This window comes from Equus caballus, chromosome 1 (genome assembly GCF_041296265.1).
Source record: "Equus caballus isolate H_3958 breed thoroughbred chromosome 1, TB-T2T, whole genome shotgun sequence".
Taxonomy (NCBI): domain Eukaryota; kingdom Metazoa; phylum Chordata; class Mammalia; order Perissodactyla; family Equidae; genus Equus; species Equus caballus.
Window position 1 is genome coordinate 160,914,099 of NC_091684.1, and position 15,411 is coordinate 160,929,509.

A 15,411-nucleotide genomic window follows, 5' to 3' on the forward strand; every position below is an offset into this window, starting at 1 on the left:
GTGGGCCCATGGGCCACTTTACACTACCTCTATCCGCAAGAGCAGATGCTTCCAGTGGCTTGGGGTTCTGGCGGGGACGCTGGATCTGGGAGCCAACAGCACTACCTACATCCTCCCATTCTGCCGCCTCGGGATGAGGATGTGCCGTGAAAGGCTGCTCTTAGCCCTCACGGTTTCAGCGCAGCACTCTCCAGAAGCCCCCGAAGGAGAGTATCTTATAGGGCTGGAAACACGGCAGTGGGTGAGCAGGGTGCCTGCCTGTCATTTTCAAGGGGAACACATTTTGGGGGGGTGCTCCCTAGATTAGAAGGGCCTTGAAGACTGGCAGGGTGTCTGTGTGGACTAAAGCTCCGTGTAGGGGTCTGTGCTGTTCAGGCGAAGGTCAGTGGTTAATGGTGACGCCCACTGCTGTCTTCTCAGCTGAAATGGAGGTGCAAGAAGGAGGTCGAGTCGGATGGTGGCTACTCCAGAGACGTCCTCCTGCGGCTTTTTCAGAAGGTCTGCCCTGCTGACTTGCCCCTTTCCTGTCACCTCATGCCACATCTCAGCCCAAACCCCAGGAGCTCCTTCCTAAACTTTCCTTCCGTCTCTACCTGCCTTTTGTTTTTTCTGTCACATAGACCATAGGACAGCCTGGAGACTTCTCCCCAGGCCACCGCCCTCCAGTCACTCTTGTTGCCATGTGTGGCCTCCGGCCTGGTCTCACCCTCACTGCCGGGTCTAGCCCTTGTCATCCCTAGAAGCAGAGGGCTCGGCCGAGTGTGGGGACAGAGGATGTGGGCATCTGGCACAAAAGCCCCATTCCCTCCACTGCCCTCAGTTGCTGAGGCAGCTGTGCAGCTCTGCCTTTCTAAGTGCCCAGTCCTTGGCCCAGCTCCCCTGTGCCATCCTTCTGCATTCCTGGAAAAGTCCTTCCTTTCCCATCTCTGCTCTCCCTGCTCTGGGAGCCTAGCAACAAGAAGTAATGCCCCGGTGGGCCTCAGGGCAGCCCAGGCTTGTCTCTGGCATGAGGTGGGCCATCCTGAAGGCTGAGCCATGCTTACAGGGCCCCTTGTCCCCACAGTATGGAGAGGTGCTCAACCTGGTGCTGTCCAGTAAGAAGGCAGGCACCGCCGTGGTGGAGTTTGCGACCGTCAAGGCTGCGGTGAGTGCTGCGTGAGGCTTTGAGGGGCCACTGGCGCCCTGCTATTCCAGGGGATGGACCTAATTCTGTGGGCCCTCTGAGCTTAGGTATCCACACTCCCCGGGGATCTCTGGTCCAGCTCAGAGCCAAAGTTCTCTAGGAGCCCCCCAACTCCCGGGAGTAGTGGCACAGCAAGTGAAGGGACGGATGGGAGAATGCTCCAGGGATGAAGGAGAGCACAGACTGACTTTGTTATCTGCTGCCTGGTCCACACCCTCCACCCTCCTGTGGAAGCCGGCACGCCTCCAGTTTGGGGGTCCCGCACTGCCTTCTCCCCTTCTCCCACTCCTCAGTCAGAAGGCTCGTACGCCCCAGTCGCCCATGAGGAGGGTCAGAGCTTCAGCACAGCACCGTGGGAGGGTTGCGGAGGTTGCTTGGCCCTCTTGGAGGACGAGAGTGCTGGCTCTGGTTCTTTCAGTGGGGGAAGAGAGAGCCACCTCATAGCTGACTGGAGTGATGGGACCAGGGCTGGATGCTGTGTTGGCAGGAGCTGGCTGTCCAGAATGAAGTGGGCCTGGTCAATAACCCTCTGAAGATTTCCTGGTTGGAGGGACAGCCCCAGGGTGCAGTGGGCTCCAGCCACCCAGGACTGTCACAGGTAAGGAGCCAGGCCTCACCCACTTGGCCTGCTCAGAGTTTGGGGGCCCTTTTCATGTTTGGGCTCTTCTCAGGGCCCTTTCCTTGCAAATGCAGGTCACGGGGAGTAGAGTGAGATGGGCAGGTCCACCCACCAAGCAGGGGGACTGTGGTTCCGTGCTGACATGTTTTTGGCTCTGAGGGCCAGGGGGCCCCACACCACGCAGAATTCTTAGACCTTACCTTCCCTCCTGTCCCAGGCTCCAGTTGGGGCTCTCACCATCACTCAAAGGGGTTTTCCTGGGCCGCGGGGTGCTCGGTTGTGGTGTGAAGCATTTGGCATTTAGACGACCTAGTGCTGCGGGGAAGAGGCAGGTGACACGGGCAGCTGCTTCCCTTCGCAACTTGTTTTCCAGATGTGTCTGTCCCAGACAGGCCCCCGCTGGCAAGAGGGATCATTTCCTTAGAAATAACACGGGCTACCCGGCTGACACTGGGGCGCTGCCTGGGTGCCTGACTCATAGTGAATCAGAGACTTCAGCTGACGCGTGCCCAGCACTAGCTCTTAGTCCTCACAGCTCAGCACCCCCCCAAACACACACACACACAGGGCCCTGGTCACACCTGCCCCTACTTTGGTGGGACAGAGAGCTTTCAGGCCAAGGACTCTCCCTTCTGTGAAATGGCCTGGGGGTGTGTGGGAGCCTCAGGCTGATGTGTTCACAGACCCCTCTGTGGGGGAATGCCCCTCTGTGTGTCAGCAAGGCCTTTGCTTTCATCGCCTCGGTCATGCCACCCCTGCTCCCCTACATGCCCCTCACCTGGCCGTGAGGACGGGAAGTTTTCTGCGAGTGTGTCCCAGACCCTGGACAGAGCAGGAAAATGAACTGGTCTGAACCCAACTCAGGACCCTTCTTTAGAGACCTCATTCCCCCACTGTGAGTCCCAGCATTTCACAGCCCCAGATGACACTCCATAGGCTGTGTTAGAAAGAACTTTATTCATTATCTCCTGCATCCAGAGGGGAGGCTTTCAGCTCGGCACATCCACACAAGAGGAGGGAAGAGGGGGCCACAAGGTCTGGGTTGTGGAAGCGTGTGCATTGAAGCTCCCCTCTCCCCCTCTGCCACGCTTGGAAAGGCCTGGCATGTCAGAACCAAATGGCCCAGCCAACTTGGGCTCTGGTTTCAAGTCTTCTGGTCAGGCCACAGAGTGGGGCAGTAGTGTGGCCTATGGCCTTGACCCAGGGGGCTCGGCCCTGGGTGGCAGGCCCCCATCCTCAGACGGTCCAGGCAGGCAGAGCTCTCCAGTCCTGGTGGACCAGCTGTGGGCCACAGCTCTTCTGTGGAAGAGGCAGACCAGCTACGCCTCTTCACGGTAACAGCCACGAGTTTGGGTCCATCCCCTAAGCCACTTCTCATGGGGGTGGGAAGGGGGGAAATCTACCACTATTTTTGGTGCATTTCCCAAGGGCTCCCATCAGTGATGATTCTGGGGATTCCCCATAGCACCCCTTTGCAAGGTGTGTCTGTGCCTTCGGTTGGCATGCCCTCGAGCCACCTTCCTCGGGCACTGGGGAGAGCTCCGGGCGGCTGTGTTGGCAGCTCAAGTCTCTCACGCCCCCGTTTCTGCTGAGATTCTTCTGGCCTTTCTCATGAGTTAGGCTCTGTATGTCTCCGTGCTCTGCTCTTCCGACTCTGCCAGCCCCTCCCTCCCCTCGCAGGCCCATGTGCTTCCCCTTCCCCACCATGCCACTGGTGGCTCCAGGCCATGGTCTAGGCCAGCGCTGTCCGATAGAACCTTCTCCATCGATGTTAATGTTCACCCTGCACTGTCCAGTGTGGTAGCCGTGGTAGCCGTTAGTCATGTGTGGCTGTTGAGCAGTTGAAATGCAGCTAGTGCAACTGAGGAACTAAATTTTTAATTTTACTTATATTAATTCCAACTACAACAGCTACATGGAGCCAGTGGCTACCGTATCAGACAAGGTCAAGCCTGTCGCATCCTCCTCCCCTCAAGTCTCCCCCCTTTCCTATTCTGCCTGGGGTGGACCACTTTTGCCTAGACCTGTCCTGTAACCTCTCTCTGTTGACAGTGGCTTCAGAGGGGGCTGGCACAGGGCACCTGTCTGATCTGCCAGGTCTCTGTGTCTTCCACCCCTTGACTGGCACTTGTGCCACCCTCCCCCTCTGCTGACCTCTGCCTGGTCCCCGCAGTTTAGGCGTGGCCTCCCTCCCCAGCTTAGCCAGCTGCCTTCAGGGTTCCTGCCAGCAAGCGCCACCCTCACAGCGTTTCCAGCTTGCCTCTGACCCTCTGCCCTGCACTCTGGGGTGACCTGGAGGATTCTTCAGGTCCCAGAGGGCAGGCAGGGCCCTGGATTCGTCTCCCTACCTTTTCCTTAATCCATGACTGTACCCTCCTTCCCTGGGTCCCCAGGCTCTGGGTCTTCCAGTCAGCCCTTCTCTGCCTACCCTCGCCGCATTCAGAAGCTGGGCTCATTGGGAAACTGTTCCCTCAGCATCTGTAGAACTTCTTCAAGAAGAGAAATCCCCAGGTCCACTTTGAAGGAGAAGAAGGGATCATTAAGGTCTGGAGCCCGTGTCCCCTGGAAGGGGGGAGTGTCCAGAAGGTCCTCCTCGGAGCAGTGGTGGAGGGTGCCCGCCAGGGAGAGCGCTGAGGGCAGGGTAGCCGAGTAGGCAGCAGTGTATGCAGGTGTCGGCTCCAGGATGTTGGGGCAGCTGGAGCTCTCTCGGTAGAGGCGCGGGGGCTTCGGAGGGGCCAGCAGGGTGGCCCGGGGCTGCTCATCCCCCCACAGTGGCAGGCGCCGGCCATCTGGCCTCCCTTGCAGCTCCCGGATGACCTCTCGGTTGCTGTACTCCTCATGGTCCCCGCCAGCTGTGCTGGCCTGGCTAAGCACACTGCCCTGTCGCCGGAGTCGTCCTGGCCGCCCCAGGCTCAGCCGCTTGAAGAAGGAGGCGTTGCGGAAGGAGCCTTTCCGCCAGGTCTCCATGGGACCCCGGGGAGCCAGCAGACAAGCCTGGTACCTCCGAAGCCTGGTCAAGAGCAGCCGCGGACCATTTGGTTCCCTGCTGGAGCAGTGACTGTCAGGAATTGGAGAGATGGCCCTACTGGGCCCGGAGCAGGGGCCTCCAGGTTTCTGCTCAGCATAGGCCTCTGGCCAGCATCTTGGATGGTGAGATGAGGCTGCAGGAGGAGGGTGCTTTTGTCCAGGAGAGCAGAGAGCTGGGAGTTTCCCAGAGGGACAGGAGTGGCCTGGTCACTTGATAGGACAGTAGGAAAAACCCCAAGAGGAAGAAGCAGCACTTACTGGAGCCAGAGTGAGGGCTGCTCCCGTGGAGTCAGAGATGGATCTTCTCAGCTGGCGGGGGCAGCCTGTGCTCCTTGGCCGGCACTGGGTTCCTCATGGCCCTGCTCACCTTCCCTCCCTGGCCCCTGCACCCATGTCCGGAGCAGCACAGGGCTGTGCTGTCTGCCGCGGCTGGGGACTCTGATGAGTGGCTTGGCTGTTTGTGCCTGTGTGTGGCAGTGGAGCTGTGTTGTTGTTTGCAGCTGAGTCAGTCAGGTGGGAAGCTGGGTTTCGTGCTGAGGTAATTGCAGCATCCGCAGGCAGGGATTGGGCAGCCCGGGCCAACACCCCAGGGCACTGGGGAGCTTAAGATTCCTCTGGGGACTCATGTGGGGGCAGCCTGCTTTATGTGTCACCACGCGGCCTCCTTTTTCCCCACAGGCCCACCACCCTGGGCAGGCCAGACTCCCCAGCCCCCAGTGTGTCTGGGAGGGAGGAGCCCAGGGAGGGTGGGAGTTAATTGAAAGGCAGGCATGTGGAACAATTGTTGGGGAAGGAAGAGAGACCTGTCCCTGGTGCGAGTGACTCAGCCCTGGGGCCTGGTGACAGGCCCTCATTAGCAGAACCTGCAGGTATAGGGAGAAAGAGGCAGAGGGTGTGTTAACGGGGAACAGCCCCGTGCCTGTAAAGGGTTGGCTCCGCCCAGGGCTGGGCTCAGGCACGCCAGGGTGACTCCACGTTTTCTTGGCAGAGCAGCATTACCTTGGGGGGGCGGAGAGAATTGCCCTCCCTTTGGCCTGACACCCAGTCTAGCTGCTCATTTCCTTATCCCTCCTTGATTGACCCAGATGGCCTCAGAGCAGGGGAGAGCAGTTGAGGTCCTGGGTCCTGCTGCCTCCTACTCCGCTGTGCTCCAGCCCTTCCCCTCGGGCTGCCCGGGGTCCCTCCTCTTGGAGGGGGCTGGGCCACATGGGGCTGCCCTGAATTTCAGCAGTGCTCTGGGCCAAGCTTAGGAAGTGGGTCTGGCTGGGAGGGCAGCTCTCCTCAGAGCTGCTGCTGCTGCAGTCTGGGAAGGAGGAGGGCTGAGGCCGTGGGCAGGGGCAGGGGCATCTGAGCTGCATACCACTTCCTGGTTTTGTACACCCCTTAGTCCAAACCAGTTGGCCAGGGCCTGGCATCTTAACTCCAGCCACTCCCTTCTTACTCCCCAGGTCACTGGCCACCAGCCTTTCCCCCTGGCTTATTCCATGACAGTGCCCCAGCTTGGTGTACCGCAGAACAGGGCTCAGCAGTGTCCTCTTCTGTGCAACCCCCCGGGCCTGGCTGGCTTCTCTGCCAGTTCAGGTGGGCTTCACACTTCACACAGCTTCAGCTGCACTGAGGGAGGAAGAGATTTAATTCCCACTGCAGACCTTATCAGGGCATGGGGTTGGCGGCTCAGGGCTCTGCCGTAGAGCTGCCTCTCCACCGCACAGCCTTGGCCCGTTGATGTGACTGTTTATTATTCTTTTGATTATTAAAATACAGCACTCTTTAATCCCCTGCACTGTGCTGGCAAGAGCATAAAAGAAAAAGCCACGAGCCCTGCCCTGCAGGAGCCCTGGTTTGTATTTTTAGGAGGCAAGCCGGCCTCTTGCTTGTCTCTCTCCTCCTAGGGTGGGGCTGATTGAGGCTGTCTAGGGTGGGGCTCCCTGCTCCTGCATCCTCAGCAGGAGCCAGGCCACAGGGAAGGTGGGCAGCTGGGAGGGGGCAGAGCGGAGTGGATTCCTGCACCTCTGACAGCCTCCCTTCACCGGAACCTGTGAGAAGCAGAAACCACAGGGTGGAGGAAGTGAGTGTCAAATAAAGGGCTGAGAGGAAGTGAAGGGAGCCGAGGGCCTAGGAAGTGATTCACCCGGGAAGGATGAAGCCAAGCTGACTGTAGATGCGAAGGGCCTGGGAAGGGGAGGTGGCAGGGATAACTGGTTGGGTGGGCTGAAGGGGAGCCAGCTGAGCAGTGGGCCTGCGGCCACAGGCCTGCCTGCTCGGAGGGAACGTGGGGGAGTCGGGGTCGCAGGCTGTTCCGGGGTCCTCCCCTTCCTGGCATCCTCCCTCCTTGACTCTTGACTGCAGCTCTGCCTCGGCCCTGTCCTCCGGGTCTGGAGTCTGGAGCTGTGCTCTGCTGCCCTTAACCCATCCCTGTCCCCACTCTGTCCCCCAGGGCTCAGTGCGGTCTGAGAGGGACTATGAGAGCCTCGTCATGATGCGCATGCGCCAGGCAGCTGAGCGGCAACAGCTGATCGCCCAGATGCAGCAGGAGGACAAGGCGGCGCAGCCCACGTAGCCACCAGCGTCCAGGCCTCCCCACCACAGCCCTTTTCTTAAATACCACCAATAAACTTTGTTTTTTTTAAGTCTTCCTCTATTGTATACATAGCTGTAGGGTGCTGGCTTGCCCAAGTGTGGCCCTGGTGTCTGCGCTCTGCCTCAGAGGGCCCCACCCAGGCCTGCCTCACCCTCCCCGAGTGAGCGGGCGGACCCCAGAGAGGCGCTCCCTGTGGTGAGAGTCAGTGCGCCAGCAGAGGAGCAGCCGCTCATCACAGCCCTTTATTGGCTTGGACCCGCTGTGCAGGATCCACCCACCCAGTCCTGGGCCCATGCTCTGCCCAGCTCCCAGCCAGGGGCGGCCTGGCTCTCACTGGCCCCTTCGGCCTGCCCACAGAACATGGCCTCTTCCAGGGCCCTCACCAGATGTGAAGCTGGAGGGACAGCAGGAACACCAGGGCAACGGGCCCTGCCCTCCCTCCGGCTGAGGCAGGTTTCAGAGAAGGCCACTCACTGCCCAGTGCTTCCGGGCCCAGGAGAGTGATGATTTGGGAAGAGAAGGGCAGGGTAGTGAAGTGAGGCAGGGGTTGGGGCCAGTGGCAACCACTCGAAAGAAGGGGTGCCCTGTCTGCTCCTCGGTGTGAGGGGGTCACTCCTTGTGCAGGCACCACACCAGCGTCTGGCCCACGCCCGTCATGCTCAGCACACGGAAGCCCCTGCGTTCCAGCTTGTCCAGGACTATGCGAGGAGGGTCATTGACGTAGTACTCACAACTGCAAAGAGGGGGCAGCATGAGCGGGTACACAGTGCGAGCTCCCCCTACAACTACAAAGCTGGTATCTGCTGAAGACGAGGCCTGGTCAGGAACACTCACTGCAGCTGGGAGCCAAGCTCAGCACACAGTCCCCGCACCCTCCCCTGGCTTTGCAGGCATGAGCCCATCCTCCTAACAACCTAAGGAAGTTACCACTTTCCCACCGTCTGACAGATAGTAGAACCCAGACACCCCACGACACCCCACGTGCCCTGGGCCACTGCTCTATTCAGGAGGAGTGGCCTGCTCTCCCTGGCTCCTCCCCCAGGCCTCTGCCTGCTCTGGCTGCCCTGCAGTCCTGGAGCAACGGGCTGGCCCCTAATAGCTCCTGGCTCTGGGTGCCGCTTCCAGGCATGGGAAAAGCTTGGTTTCTCTTCTTTCAGGGTTGATTCTGAAGGGCCATCAAGCGGATAAAGGGCTCAGGCCCCAAGCCAGGAATCTTGAGACAAGCGCCTTGAGGCAAAAGGATGGGGTTGGTGGCTTCAGCCCTCCAACCTGGCCCAAGGGGCTGGGGCCAGCTGGCCTCCTTTCTCCTGGCTTTGAACTGGGACTCCTTCTGCCAACCCCTCTCAGGAGTTTGGGACCTGTGGAGCCAGAGTTCCCCCTGCCTACAGAGGAAGCCGTGAGGGGGCAGAAAAGGAAACAGCGCTCACTGTTCAGACGTGGAACTGGTGGGGAGGCTGCCAAGGAAAGTGGCCAAGTCCCCAGGTAGCAGCTGAGCCGAAAGTAGGACCCAGGCTGCCTGCTCCCTGTTTCTAGGGCTTCACTTTGTTACTCAGCTGGCTCTTCAAGACAGAAACCTTTCTCTCTCTGCCTGTCTTTGCCTTGATGGGCTCCCGCTTGGAGCTGAGAGGGCAGGGCAAGGAACAGTCCTCGTAGGGAGTCCTATGCCCAGGGAATCAGGCTCTCTCCTGGGACTTTGTCCTGGGGTCCTCTTGTGAAGGGAGGGCCAGTGGGAAAGCTTTCAGAGCAAAAAAAAAGCTCAGGGAGCTATGGTGAGGCCACAGACGGGGACCCCACCTGCAGAGGTCAAAGCCCCAGGATGCAGGACAAGGGGCTCCAAGGCTGACCCTGGGCTTGATGGTTGTGTAAAGGGAACAGGGACAGGCCTGGGGCTGGTGAGGAGAAGATACTTAGCAATGCCGCTACTTACAAGTTGTTTCCTAGGACACTTCTTTTTGAGGCCCCTAGATGCTGCATCAGCTCCGGATCTGAGTGCTCATCGCCCACCATGGTGGGGCCCACCTCCTGCAAGGGAAGCCACAGCGGCTGCTCGGCTGCTACCAGGGAGAGCTGGCAGGTCTCACGTTTCCGTCCTCCCCTGCTTGCTGGCCCTGAGCCAGCTTCAGTGAAGGGCTAGAGGGGGTGTGAGGAAGCTTGGGGGCTGAGCACAAGCTGGGAAGCGGTGGGGCCCGTCAGTAATCAGGCCAAGCAGTGTGGGGCCTCTCTAGCCCCTCCTTGCCGAGCTGGGCATTGCCCAACTACTGGCACCTGCATGCCAAGCACCACCATCCGTGTTTGTGTGTAGCAGAATCACCTGGAGAACAGAGAGATGAAGACATACCTCCACACAAAAACTTGTACACCAAGGTTCACAGCGGCATTACTCATAACAGCCAAAACGTAGCAACAGCCTAAATGTTTGTCAGCTGATGGATGGATACATAAAATGTGGTATGCCCATACAATGGAATCTTATTTAGCAATAAAAAGGAATGAGTACTGACCCATGCTACAATATGGATGAACCCTGAAAACATGCAAGTGAAAGAAGCCAGGCACAAAAGACCAAATATGACAGAAAGTAGATTAGCAGTTACCTAAGGCTGGGGGGCTCAGGAAATGAGGAGTAACGGGTAAGATCTGAGGTATGGGTAAAGGGTTTCTTTTTAAGGCAATGGAAATGTTCTAAAATTGATTATGGTCATGGTAGCACAACTCTGAACATCCTAAAAAAATAAAAAGCCATTGAATTGTACACTTTAAATTGGTGAATTCTATGCCTATATGTATTTTATATCAATAAAGCTGCTATCTTAAATAAATAAATAAATAAATAAATATATAAAAAGAATTGCCTGAGGAGGAGCACTGATTCCCCAGCCCCAGGCTGATACAGTGTTTCAGGAGGTCTGGGAAGGGGCCCAGGAGTCCACATTTTAACACCTGCACAGGTGACTGGCCCTCACACCATCGCCCTAGGTCACTGCCAAGACCCCTGCGGTCAGCCGAGCTCACCTGCTATCTCTTTCATCCCAAGGAAGCTGTGTACCCGCTGAGGGATCACCCAAGCACGGGGAGTGGGAAGGGGCAGAGAAGCATCCTGCTGCCCAGCTGGGGGACCCAGTCTTATCATTCTGAAGCTAAATGGGGACTCCTGGGGCGACCAGCACCTTCTCAGACCAGGAAATTGCGCAGAGAGAAAGGGGCGTGACTTCTGACTGCTGGCCGGTGTTCTCCCCACCTCTAACCCTAAGGCCTGTCTCCCCTGGCTTCTTCACGAGCAGGAAATTCTTTCTTCTCTTCCTTTCCTAGGGCCTCGGATCGCTCTTCCTGGAAGTGCCTATGGGTGCAGCTAGTGGCTGTGGATGGGCCAGGCACTTGGCACAGGTATTTTAGTGCCTTAGCACGTCCTTTTCTTTTCCAAACCTCTTTCCCTCAGGTTATTTCACTTTTTCCCCCCTGCAGAGCGGTTCTGTGTGGAGCAGTGGGTGCTGCACGGTGAGGCCAGGGCTTCCTGGGTCCCTCCCGGAGGCTCGGACCTCCCGCGACAGGTAGGACAGGAGCCGCAGGTGCCCGGCGCTCGGTCGGGCGCGGAGGCGCACGCACCTGGCCTCCTTCGCGGCCCTGGAGGCGCCGGGCCGGCCAGAGCTCCCCGAGTGCCGGGACCCGAGCAGAGTCCGGTCTCCAGGCTCCCTCCCAGCGGCCCGAGGGGGCGTGTCCCGGGTGGCTTCCGGGTCCAGGCACCCCCCCCCCCCCCCCCCCCGGGAGGGAGGCGCCTCGGTGCGGCCGCAGCCCCCTCGGCCCGGCCAGCGCCAACTCCTGCCGGCCGGGGGCCGGGTACTCACCATGCGGATCTGGGTGCTGATGAGCAGGTAGGGCATGGTGCGCGCGTCCCGGCCGGGCTCCCACCCTCGGCTTTAGGCCGGCGCCCTCGCCAGCTCGACGGGCTACGGGACTGCAACCCGCCGCCGCGAGTCCCGTTACTCCGGCGCTGGCCTCGGGCGGCGCCAGTCCGGGTGCGCCCGGCCCGTGACCGCCGCGGCCGGCCAATCAGGAGCGGGCGCCGTGACGCGCCCAGGCCCTCGGCGACTCGGGCCCGCCCCCTGCCCTCCGGGCAGCGCCCTGGGACATGGGCTGCGACCACGGCTTCCACCGGCTGTCTGGCCGCCAGGAGGGGTGCGTGTTGGGGGGGGGGGGCCGCTCCCGCCCCCGCAGCCTGGAGGCGGGGTGGCCCGCCGGGCTCGGCCGGCTGCGGCGGGCCGTGGCGCCATGTGCGCGTGTCGTCCTTGCGCCCTCTTACTGCAACGCCTCCAGTAACAGGTTCCAAAGTCCTGCTGGTCCCCGCCCTCGTCCCTGCGAAGCAGAGCAGGGAGCCAACGACGACCCCGCTGAAGCCTCCTAAGCTCCAGCTCACCCCACTCAGCGGTTGGGGTGATTTTAGCGGATCCCCACTTCCCGTCCCCAAGACACGGTCTCCAGAGACGACTTCAGCGCGCGGGAGACAGGGGTAGGAGGCTTGAGGCCACAGCTGAAATGCCGTCTCGGCTGCATTGCGCATTCCCGCCTCCCCGACGGTAATGCCCAGTCCAGCGGCGGAGCCTCGCATTTCTGTGGCCCTGTAGGTGAATCTGTAAAGGAACTGAGCGCTTGGCCTGGTGCCCGCCTGGAGGGACTCAGCCCAACCGATCCTGGCCCTGCGTTCCGACGGCTGCCCGCGAAGCTGGAGAAAGGTGGCGCACGCGCAGGAGAACTGAGGACAACACTTGGGGCAAAACAAAGCTCCCCGCCCCGGGCACCAATGAGAGGGCAGGGAGTTCACCTCCACGCGTGCACGCCCTCGTCTGGATGTATCAAAATGCGACAACTCTACATTCCTTACCTGCCTTGTTGTGATTGGTTCTCTAAAAAAACGAAGCAAAACAACAGCCTGTAACGTGCCCTCCCTGCCCTTGAAAACTCTTCATTGAAGGGCGCTTACAGAGCCTCCAGCACTTGGACAAGATGCGGAGAGCGCTCTAAGGGAACTGGGAAGTTGTAATCCTAAAGGATCCTTACTGGTCTAATTTGTTACTCTGCAGTCTCTACCCCTCTTCTCTACCTCCAGGACTAACAGTTTAGCTAGAGAGAGAAGGCACATTCCTGCGTGGCTGGCCTGTGGGGTAGTGGTTAAGTTCGCACGCTCCACTTTTGCAGCCCCAGTCATGGGTTCGGGTCCACGGCACAGATCTATACATGCTGTCAAACCATGCTGTGGCAGCATCCCACATACAAAATGGAGGAAGATTGGCACAGCTGTTAACTCAGGGCGAATCTCCCCCCTCACTCACCCCCCCACACAAAAAAACATATTCGTGCTTAACAAAAGGTTTGTTAAACTGACAAAGGATTAATCCCCAACACATATAAAGAACTCCTACAAATCAATGAGAAAAAGATAAATCAGTAGAAGAAACATGGGCAAATGACTAGAACAGGTACTCTCAAAAGAGAGAATGGAACTGGCCAATAAACGTACAACACGATGTTGAGTATCATTAGAAATCCCAGAAATGCAAATTAAACTACAGTTTAAACCACAGTCAATACTGCTTTAATGATTTGCACAGACACACACAAAATCTGTAAACGTCAAGTATTGGTGAAGATCTCTAACAACTGGAACGACTACTGTTGGGATTGCAAATTGTTATGATTGATACAGTCACCTTGGAAAACAATCATCTAGTAAAGCTAGATGCCTCCCGGGTGACCCAGCCAGACCTCTCCCACATCAACCTCAGAAAAACTCACTGACACGCATCCGGGTCCATGTGCAAGAATATTCCTAACAGCGCTGTTTGTAATGAGGAAAAAAAACTGGAAACAGTCCTTATAGCCATCAAAAGTGGAGTAAGTTTTTGGTTGATTCATGCAGTGGACACTGTATAGCAGTGAAAGTGCTGAGTGAAAAAGCAAGTCTTAGAAAAATATAGAATAATCTTATTTACATAAAGCTCACAAACTTGCAGAACTAAACAATATATTGTTTGGGGATAAAAACATGTGGCCAAATTATAAAGAAAAGTAAAGGAATGATAAATGTAATAGTCAGGGTACTGGTCACCTCTGAGAGAAGGGAAAGGAACAGGATGGGGACAGACGTGCAGGGGTCTTAAAAGGCAAAAGTGATGTTCTCTTCCACTAGGATATGGGTGCAAAGAGTTATAAATGTATTCAATCTTTCTACGTGTATTATAAATACTCTTTTTTAGCCATTAAATATTTTGTAAGAACAATTAAAAAATAAAAATAATTTTTTTAAGTGTCAAGTACCTTAGAGGTTAGACACAAGGGGTAAAGCCACTAGCCCAAGGCATTTGACCCTGTCTCCTCTCTTGGAAGAGCCAAGTAGATAAGGCTCTCTCGTTCTGGCCAGAGAGCAGAGCAGGAGTTAGGGGTCCACTCTGCTCTCTGCTCTCTCAGGTTGGGCTGTGGAGGGTTGGGGGGAGATGGAAGGGCAGTGCATGTCTCAGGCTGCCAGGGCTTTATTACATTTGCAAAGCTGATCTGCAGATGCAGTGTAAGATAGAGAGCTCCATCCAGAATCGCTCACCCCGTGCTGAATGCCCTGGCAGCCCCCTACTTGCCAGATAACATCTTTAATATCCAGGGGGAAATGAATTCCCCCGCTTGGTCTGCCCATCTGGCCTTGCCTCTTGCCACAATCAGTCTGGCAGATCTTCCTCCCCTGCAAAAAGAAGAGAAATTGTTCTTCCACAGCTCCGCTTTTCATCATGAAAGCATCGTCTGAGTGGCAGGGCCTGGGTATTGGTCATTCCTTCTTGCCTGCCTTCCTCTATTCAGCTTTCATGGGTGGCTTCTGTATTAGAGCTGTGCTAGGCACAGGGGACGAGGAGATGAATTAGGCGTGAACCTCATCCTGAAGAGGGAGCGGTCCAGTGGGGTAGACAGATAGAAAGCAAATAATCAGGCACCAAGTGTAATGGAGGTAATGGAGCCTCAGGAGCAGAGAAAGATAAAAAGATTAATTCCACCAAGGTGGTGGCCTGGGAAGGTTTCCTGGATGAAATGAATTTTTATTACCTCTAAAATAAAGTTAATATTTTTTCTTATTACAAGAGAAACGCATGCTTATTTCAGAAAAATGAGGAAAAAAATGTGGAAAAGGATACTAAAAACACTCTTTTCTCATCATCAAGACAATCATAGTTAATAATCCCTTAGTATATCTCAAGAGGTATTAATTGAACTGAATCCTTAAAAATGAGTAGAAGGTACTGGTGAAGTTCTATTCCTTAAGCTGTGCGGTGGGTACCTCACTGCTTTTAAATTAGTCTTTAGAATGTATATATAAATTAAATGTACTTTTTTTTTTTTGGAGGAATATTAGCCCTGAGCTAACTACTGCCAATCCTCCTCTTTTTGCTAAGGAAGACTGGCCCTGAGCTAACATCCATGCCCATCTTCCTCTACTTTATACATGGGATGCCTACCATAGCATGGCTTTTGCCAAGTAGTGCCATGTCCGCACCGGGATCCTAACCGGCCGGGCTGCCAAGAAGCGGCAGGTGCGAACTTAACCACTGCGCCACTGGGCTGGCCCCCTAAATGTACTCTTATATGTGTAAAGTATCTCACAATTAAAAGGTAAATAAATATCTAGTCAAGGATTTTGGGAGGACTGGTCTAGATATTTAGGCTGTCACTAAACTAATTTTTTTGTTTTTTAATTTATTTATTTGAGGAAGATTAGCCCTGAGCTAACATCTGCTGCTAATCCTCCTCTTTTTGCTGAGGAAGACTGGCCCTGAGCTAACATCGTGCCCATCTTCCTCTACTTTATACATGGGACGCCTGCCACAGCATGGCTTGCCAAGCAGTGTCATGTCTGCACCCAGGATCTGAACCAGCAAACCCCAGGCCAGCAAAGTGGAACGTGTGCACTTAACTGCTGCACCACGGGGCCGGCCCCAAAACTAAATTTTAACTCTTAAGAAATGTCGA

The 15,411-nt window shown here is 56.5% G+C and overlaps 3 protein-coding genes across 4 annotated transcripts in view; 1 reads left to right on the forward strand and 2 right to left on the reverse strand.

Moving 5' to 3' along the window:
• The window catches only part of DNAJC17 (DnaJ heat shock protein family (Hsp40) member C17), a 34,399-nt gene extending 26,940 nt beyond the window's left edge, over window positions 1-7,459 (forward strand). The window contains exons 8-11 of the mRNA XM_001503513.6: window positions 421-498; window positions 1,064-1,144; window positions 1,671-1,781; window positions 7,267-7,459. Of these exons, the coding sequence (XP_001503563.1) occupies window positions 421-498; window positions 1,064-1,144; window positions 1,671-1,781; window positions 7,267-7,389 (393 nt within the window). The 3' untranslated portion in view covers window positions 7,390-7,459. The remainder of the gene's footprint in view (window positions 1-420; window positions 499-1,063; window positions 1,145-1,670; window positions 1,782-7,266) is intronic.
• C1H15orf62 (chromosome 1 C15orf62 homolog) lies at window positions 2,738-4,769 on the reverse strand. Its single transcript, XM_070272154.1, has one exon. It carries the CDS (start codon window positions 4,767-4,769, stop codon window positions 4,242-4,244), a length of 528 nt encoding a protein of 175 aa, XP_070128255.1. The 3' UTR covers window positions 2,738-4,241.
• On the reverse strand, window positions 2,738-11,406 carry GCHFR (GTP cyclohydrolase I feedback regulator). 2 transcript variants are annotated; one of them, XR_011440278.1, is made up of 4 exons: window positions 11,253-11,392; window positions 9,338-9,432; window positions 5,088-8,143; window positions 2,738-4,963 (listed from the first exon to the last, which is right to left on the reverse strand). XR_011440278.1 is itself a non-coding variant. In XM_023619824.2 (3 exons), exons 1-3 carry the CDS (start codon window positions 11,286-11,288, stop codon window positions 8,020-8,022), a joined length of 255 nt encoding a protein of 84 aa, XP_023475592.1. In that variant the 5' UTR covers window positions 11,289-11,406; the 3' UTR covers window positions 2,738-8,019. The 2 variants fall into 2 exon arrangements, 1 of the variants encoding a protein (XP_023475592.1); XM_023619824.2 differs by having other exon boundaries at window positions 2,738-8,143; window positions 11,253-11,406.
• Window positions 11,407-15,411: the final 4,005 nt, after the last annotated feature.